An 8029-nucleotide genomic window follows, 5' to 3' on the forward strand; every position below is an offset into this window, starting at 1 on the left:
AAAAAAAAAAAAAAAAAAAAAGAAACGCAATCAAAAGCATGTAGGAAAATACTTACCGCTGGGCCTGTCACACGTTAGCGTTAGCCCTGTGATAAATGTTAGTTTCTCCATTTTCTGTTGTTTTGACATGTTTCTATGATCTCTAATAATTTCAATTTTGGGGCCAGAGGTGGTGGCTCACGCCTGTAATCCCAGGACTTTGGGAGGCTGAGGCAGGTGGGTCACTTGAGGCCAAGAGGTCAAGACGAGCCTGGTCAACATGGTGAAAAACCCTGTCTCTACTAAATACAAAAAAATTAGCCAGGCGTGATGGTGCTCACCCGTAATCCTAGTTACTCCAGAGGTGGAGGCATGAGAATTGCTTGAACCCGGGAGGCGGAGGTTGCAGTGAGCCAAGGTCGCACCACTGCACTCCAGCCTGGGAGATAGAGTGAAGCTATGTCTCAAAAACAACAACAACAACAACTGAATTAGAACAAGACAACATAGTAATGAGTTCATAAGGATTTAATAATAGTCACATTGTTTAAAATAGCTAATATTTGTTGACTACTTGCCGTATGTGAGGCATTACCTAAATACTTTCACAGAGGTCTTATTTAATTATCACAACAAATAGGACATCGTATTATTATCCTCATTTTTAGATACGGAGAAACCAAAACAATCTGAGTAGTTATATGTAATTTAGGCTAGGTGACAAAACAACTAACCGCTAGATCCAGGATATAGTTCTTTTTTTGTCTGACATGACTGTGCCGTAACTATTCTATTACACAGAAGAATGCCTCTAGTTTTTTTCTTGTAGAATTATGAATCTTGTGTCAGATTTACAGACTTTTCCCTACGTGTGCAACATATACCCTATTCAATGCTTTGTTCTTTTAAGTTGCCTGATTGTCAGATTGTCACAGTTGGAAAGCAATTCCAGTCCTGAAGTCAATCCTGTGCCCACTCCATGATTAATCATATCATTAACATTCGAGGACATTAAAGTCCAAGGAATATGTAGACGGATTTACTTCTCTCTAGGGCATTCTTAGTTGTTAAAAAAAATGTGTTTTCACTTTTCTTCCTTCTTCCACATCATGCTGCAAAGTATGTCCATCGCCTGTCTTGTGCCTACAAAGAATAGGCATAGGGAAAGGAAAAGAGAACATTGCCAATGTCCTCATTAGGAGCCTCACTGTTTCATCACCTTTCTAGTTTTTTCATCATTGAAGTGGTCCACAGAGGTATTAGAGGCTTGGTGTAAAGGATCAGTAGGACACATGAATTCTAAGCAAATTAAGCAAAGGATACCAGGATGCCAGGTCACCCAGGTCTTCATGGGAGTTGTATTCAGATGAGCTGTGACAGTATTTTCCCTGTCCAGGATGCACCTGCCAGGTCAAGGGAGGCCCCCAAGTGGGAGGTCAACAAACTTCTTATACTTCAGCTACGCCTTACTGCAGTGCAAGCCTGATAATCGTGCCTGATAATCATTTTTGGTTACAAAAGCTGCCTTCAGCCATTTCACTCAAATTAACATTTGGGTTATGGGTCTTGGTCTGCTGTCCACAGATTATATCTCCATGTCTGGGCACTCCACACTTGCGTCTGTATCATAACTGTGTATTGATGACCACTTTGTGGACATTCACAATTGGTTCATAGCTAGAAAGGGCTGCACCCAACAGCGCTAAGGCATACGCCCCCACCCAGCCCCCAGCCCCTCTCACTGTAGTCTGTGCAGGCCTTGCCTCTGACTCAGTGAGCTGGGCAGTGCTCAGTGGGATAAATGCCATCCATGAGAACTGTGTGGACGCTCATTACAGCTCATCTCTGACAGCTCATGAGCTTCAGGCAGTGAGAACCATCAATCAGGTGTGAGGTGGGAAATAGGCTGTGCCCTTTCAAGAATACCTATAGACCAACGATCAAGTGTGGAACGTTTGCTGGGAAGTGTTGGAACATATTTACTTTGTTAAGTGCAGTGAAGGACTGATCCTTTGAAAACTGGATTTCTCTTAGCCTGCGGCTGTGACCCTGAGCATGCGGATGGCTGTGAGCAGGGCTCAGGCCGCTGTCACTGCAAGCCAAATTTCCATGGAGACAACTGTGAGAAGTGTGCGGTTGGATACTACCATTTTCCATTTTGCTTGAGTAAGTACCCGCTGCGGAACAAGAGACCACCCTTTTTGGTCCAGAGCTGGCTTTTGTGCATTAACCTCTGAGGCATGGTGGGCAGGTAGGGAAGGAGAGACAGAAATGGGGCCAGGTGAGTTGTATTTATGTAAAAGTGTTTCTGAAAGTTTGGAATACAAATTTGATATTAGTACATTTTACAGTCTTATCTCCAAAGTGTTATGTTGTACCATAGAAATTGCCATCTCAGTAGGTCAAAAAGGTCAAATATTTTGCAATTTCAACTTAATAATCCATGTGTGTGATTTTTCCAATATCTGGGCTTCCAGATATTTGTTTGCATGCATATAGTGTGTGCTGTGTTTTAGGAGCCCGGGGAGACATATTTCCTCTCTCCTGCTGTGTAAGAGGCCAAGTTTTAAGCACCCCTACTCCACCCCACTGCAGTGATCTAAATGATCATCTCAGCATCACCAAGAGAAAAAAATACGTGTCTGTCAGAAACACTGTAGAGCGTGAAACAGGAGAATCTGTGAAACCAGCAACGCAATCCGTGATGCGTGTTGGCTCTGTTTGTTGTGCAGCAGTGGGAAAGCTGCACTTTGGGCTTAGGACAAAGAAACACTGTCTCAAGGAGAACCTGTCTCTCTGTATCACTCTATCAGATGCTTCCTGGCCCCACCCCGCTGACTCCGGCAGAGCCATCATAGGAAACGCATATTGAGTTGTGGGGACCTGGGGGCAGGACTCACATGAACGGGTAACTTATATGTTCTCGTTCACATCTGCCACCTCAGGTAATTGTTTAAATTGCACCCACTTTCTCTGTGGAGAGTGTCCTACTTTGGTTGATGAGACACCACATCAGAATTTTATCAATGTTGAATCTGTGTGTCTTGGTAGAAGGCTGAACGAAATTATATTTGCCTTTTTTTTTTTGAGACAGAGTTTCGCTCTTGTTGCCCAGGCTGGAGTGCAATGGTGCAATCTTGGCTCACCGCAACCTCTGCCCACCGGGTTCAAGCGATTCTCCTGCCTCAGCCTCCTGAGTAGCTGGGATTATAGGCATGAGCCACCATGCCCAGCTAATTCTGTATTTTTAGTAGAGATGGGATTTCTCCATGTTGGTCAGACTGGTCTCGAACTCCTGACCTCAGGTTATCTGCCTGCCTTGGCCTCCCAAAGTGCTGGGATTACCGGCATGAGCCACCACGCCTGGTCTGCCTTTTTAGTGAAAAGAAGAAGAGGAAGAAGCCTGAAGTAGTTTTATGGCATACACAAAATGTCACGAAAAAAACATGAAAGAAAACATTTTTTAAAGCCTTGACTTTGTGTTAAAAAAACCAATAAAGATATTAAGAAAGCCAAACTCATCCCTGCTCAGGCTGAGACTTTGCTATTGTGAGCACGAAACATTCATTTCTGTTCATTGTTATACAAATGGGAGTGTCTGACCAGTCTGGTTTCAGTTACTAAACACATTTGAGATATAGCAATATTGCCTTTCTTTAAATTCATCTCTATATGCTACTTTTCACTAAGTGACAGAGGGTGTCGTCTAGTTAGTACAACTTAGTGTTTTGCTTTACTATCTCCTTAATCATTCTCTGTATTTTTAAATAAACTATCTTTACAGAAATTCCCATTTTTCCTGTTTCTACTCCAAGTCCAGAAGATCCAGTAGCTGGAGATATAAGAGGCAAGTAACCTCCCTTTTGGTTTAACTCCAGTGAAAATGTTATGCCCTTATTCTTTTCCTACTTCCTGTGCACACTGCCACATCCAAGGCCAAGTCTCCCTTCCTAGAGCATGGTAGGTGCCTTGCAGGTGTCTCCTAGTTGACCTACTACCCACCCATCAGTCCCCACTCCAGCCTGTCTCTTACGAGGGCACTACCTGACGTAGGAAACTGCGCAGAGCTTGGATTAGATATCACCAGCTTGCTCGAAGACCTTCAGTGGCAGCCTGTGGTCTGTTGTCTTTTTTTGAGTTCCCTGAAAACAGACCCTGAGAAAGGAATGGAGAGCAAGTCATTTATTTGGGAGGCGATCCCAGGAAGGGAGAGAGTCAGGGAGTGAAGGGGACCATGATAAAGGTGCGATGGCAGGTAATGGCAGTTATTTGCCGTTAATGGAGGCTTTAGTGCTTCTGGGGCATTCACTGTCTGGCACTTATGGCTTACCCTGCAGGAAGCTTCTGCAGTCCCCAAACAAGCCCCTGGCAGAGAGTAGCAGTGGTGTGCAGCAAGCAGTCTCTGGGGGTGGAGGGGTGAGTACCAGAGGGTGTGGGTGTTACATTTACCTAATCATTCGTTCTGTAAGTATTTTAAGATTCCCTGTTATGTGCAAAGTACCATTCTGACTGCTGGAGACTTAGCAGTAAACAGAATAGAAAAGAATTTCCAGCTTTCTTGGAGCTTATATTTCCTGCGGAGGGACCCAGATAATAACATATATAACATAGAAACCCAGGTAAGGAAAATAGCGAATTCATTAGACTGTGAGAGGCAGAGTTGTATTCCGAACGTGGGTGCCAGTTTTAAGGGGGAGCTGTTCACATCATAGGTATAAACTAACTCATGTGAGAAGATTCCAGGCCTCTGGGCTGCGTTCTGGAGCCATGGGGAGTTTCCTACATAAACCCATTATGGCATCCGCAGGGATGCACAGGTTCTCAGAAGGGCACACCGGCACCAAGGGAAGGGCACAGCACACGCGCACAGCCCACGACTGGGCACCATCTGACTCATGCTCACATCCCCTGAGTTTGCCTCTCCTACCCCAGAGTGCCAGCAGAGGCCTGGTAGTCACTGGGGAGGAGGTAGTGCCAGGCATGTGTGAGCACGGGTTCCCCTCCTCCTGGCCAGACATTCCCATTTGTATAACGATGAACAGGAATGAATGTTTCGTGCTCACAATTGCTAAGTCTCAGCCTGAGCTGAATGTTTCGTGCTCACAATAGCACGGTGTGGACCAGCAGAGAAGATGGTTTCTGAAGAGCTCGCCTTGGCAGTGAAGTTCAGGCTCTACAGCAATATAGTAACTCAGGTATGGTCTGGAGACAGCTTTGGTGATAAGTGCTGCTGAAAAAACAAGGCAGACAGGAGGTTAGGGAATGTGAGGTTTACAGATTTAAATTCGGGCAGTCAGGGAAGGCCTCACTGAAGCAGGTACAGGAAAGAGCAAGTGCAAAGTCCCCGGGGCAGGGGCAACCCTGGGCCAAGAGTGTTCAGCGAACAGAAAGAGGCCAGGTGTGTGGAAGTGGAGTGAGGGAAGGTGAGACTGGTAGGAAAGGAAGGCACCAGGGCTGGAGGGAGGCCCTTGTCAGCCACTAGAGAGACCTTCCCTTTTACTCTAAATGAGACAGGAGCCATGGAGACTTTTGCACAGAGAAGTGACGTTGTATAGAAGGCTCTTTGGGTCTACCGTATTGAAAGAAAGTCTCAGGAAAAGAGAAGAGAAGAAGCAAGGGGGCCTGATGGGAAGCTTTTTCCATAATCCCTGAGGAAGAGATGATGGTGGCTCAGACCCAGGTGGTGTCAGCGGAGATGACAGCAGTGGACAGACTGTGGATATCGTCTGAAGGTAGAACCAACAGGATTTCCTGGGGGATTGCTAGACCAGAAGTAGAATATGAGAGAAAGAGAGGGCTCTGGTTTGACTCCAAGGCTTTTCAGTTGAGCAAATAGAAGGAAGAAGTTGCTCTTTGTTGAGAGGGAAAGATTAAAACAAGAGAAAGCAGAATGCATGGGCCGGAGGAGGGGTGGGCAGGGGCAGTGGTGGGAGCTCGTGGATGTTCTCTTCTGGCTGGTTTTTGTTTTCTCTGTGGAATAACAGACAAGGTGAGAGCAAGAAGCAGGAGAGGGGACCTTGGGGTTGAGTAGGGAGAAGGTATAAGAGTCATCCAGCAATGTAGGGGGGAGGATGGGCTTGGGAAAGTCGTGGGATTGCTGGGCGGCGCCAAGGGCTCCCTGGAGGTCAGTTATAACAGGACCTCAGTCCTGATGTCATTCCCTGCTTCTGCCCTACCCACACTCCTCCTCAGTCTAACCATGGTGCTGTGCGTTATTGCACTGTGGGGGGGACTGTCTCATGTCAGATACTGGGCCACTTTAGGACAGCAGTTCTGCAGGGTGGGGCAGTCACGTTGGCTTAGAGACCTGCCCGCTAAGGCTCAGAGAGGGCCAGGCACATTCTCATAACTCAGTTTGGAGGCTCTGCACAGATGCCAGTCGTGGAGAATTTAAGGAATGGTGACTACTAAAGAGAGTTGCAGTCTTGAATATTTACCATAATCTTCATTCATTAAACTTTTATTAAGTACCTATGCTGTGCTAGTCACTGCCAGGCAGCTGCCTGATACACATTTCCTCCTGCCTGGGAGCTCCCAGTCTGAGGAGACATAGAACGGTCAACAGTTCTAATGGCAGGAGTTAAGTGCCATGACAGCATACGGGAGGGGCAGCCTTACAGCCAGGGTGAAGGTAGGAAGGAGGGAGGCAAGGAGGGAGGGAGGGAGGGGAGAAAGGAGAGAGACAGAGTCCTGGAAGAGCTTCCCCAGAGCAGCAGGTGGAGGTATCTGAGCTGAGTCTTGGAGCATGAAGAGGAGTCAGTCAGGCAGAGGGGCAGGGAAGAGAAGCCATGGGGCTAGGAGAGAGGGGATGGCAGACAGGTCATTGGGACTGAAGCATGGGATAGAGAGAGGAAGTTCAAGGGAGGACCTAGAGGAGTAAGAAAAGACCTGAGTGGGCAGTCAGTTCAGATGTGTAGGTTTACAAAGCACAGCTGTGCCTCATCTAAGGGGCACCGCAATTATGGAAGACATTGCAGATTTGCATATTGATGATGATTTTATAGCAGGTGACAGGAAAGCATCTTGAGGAAGGGGCACCTTTTTCTGATTTGCACAAAGATGCCCCATGGGTTGCTGGCAGCCTGGAAAATGTTGAAGGATCTACTCTGTCACATGTGAAGGACTTCGTATTGTGTCCTGCAGACATTGGGTCACTGTCAAGGGATTTAAAACTGGGAAGTGATATGAAAAGGCTGATGTTTTTGAAATATCACTCTTGACACCAGCATGGAGAATGAATCAGAAGGAGAGAGATAGGAAGCAGAGAGCCTCCTTAGGAAGTTCTCAAAATAATCCAGGCAAACAAAGATGAGGTCTGGAACTCTGGCAGTAGAGAGAGACTCAAGGGATTTTCTTGAGATATAATCATTGTGACTTAGGGATGAGGTGTGGGATGTTCTTTCTTTTTCTATTTTAATCAGAATTCTTTGCATCTCAATGCCAAGGTAAAGCCCAAGTTTCTCGCTGAATCTCAATACCTCGTTTAATGCCAAGACTGTAATTCACGGTAAAAACGCCCTCTTTCCCTGTGGCATTCATTCTCAGCCTACAGGGCTGTGGCGTTAGGACCTTGTATGGCAGCTGTGATGGACGGACAGGGTGGTTGGTGTTCGTGCCAGCCTGGGTTCCAAGGCTTCCCTTGTCATGAATGTGTCCTTGTCACTTCTGAAAAGGAGGAAAAACTTTGTTCTACCCCCTTAGGTCCCATGGGTGGGCCTAGAATTAAATGAACCTAAGACAGATTAACAGCAAAAAAGCATACAAATTTATGTAATATTTTTACATGTACATGAGAGTCTCTAGAAGGAAAATCAAGACCAGAAAAAGCCATTAGGCCCCAAAGCCTATGTATCGTACATGTTTACACAAAGAACAATGAAGTATGGAGTGTGACAACACAAAAGAGCTTAGGCTAGTGGCTCTACATTGTGGGACCCTGGCTAGGAAGCATTGGGGGAAACTCAGGGTTGTTTTAGTGGGTTTGTTGGTGCAGATCCAATCCAGTCGACTCCCAGTCTGCAGTGATAAGTATGCCCTCCTCCTGGTACAA

General features: G+C 46.2%; 1 protein-coding gene across 1 annotated transcript in view; it reads left to right on the forward strand.

Annotated features, from left to right (window-relative positions):
* Positions 1-4227: 4227 nt before the first annotated feature.
* Positions 4228-8029, forward strand: part of LOC105509836 (laminin subunit alpha-3-like) — a 60435-nt gene continuing 56633 nt past the window's right edge. The window contains exons 1-4 of the mRNA XM_011939330.1: positions 4228-4234; positions 4317-4395; positions 4692-4963; positions 5089-5174. Coding sequence (XP_011794720.1) covers positions 4228-4234; positions 4317-4395; positions 4692-4963; positions 5089-5174 — 444 coding nt within the window. The remainder of the gene's footprint in view (positions 4235-4316; positions 4396-4691; positions 4964-5088; positions 5175-8029) is intronic.

Source organism: Colobus angolensis, unplaced genomic scaffold (genome assembly GCF_000951035.1).
Source record: "Colobus angolensis palliatus isolate OR3802 unplaced genomic scaffold, Cang.pa_1.0 Scaffold18, whole genome shotgun sequence".
Classification (NCBI taxonomy): Eukaryota; Metazoa; Chordata; class Mammalia; order Primates; family Cercopithecidae; genus Colobus; species Colobus angolensis.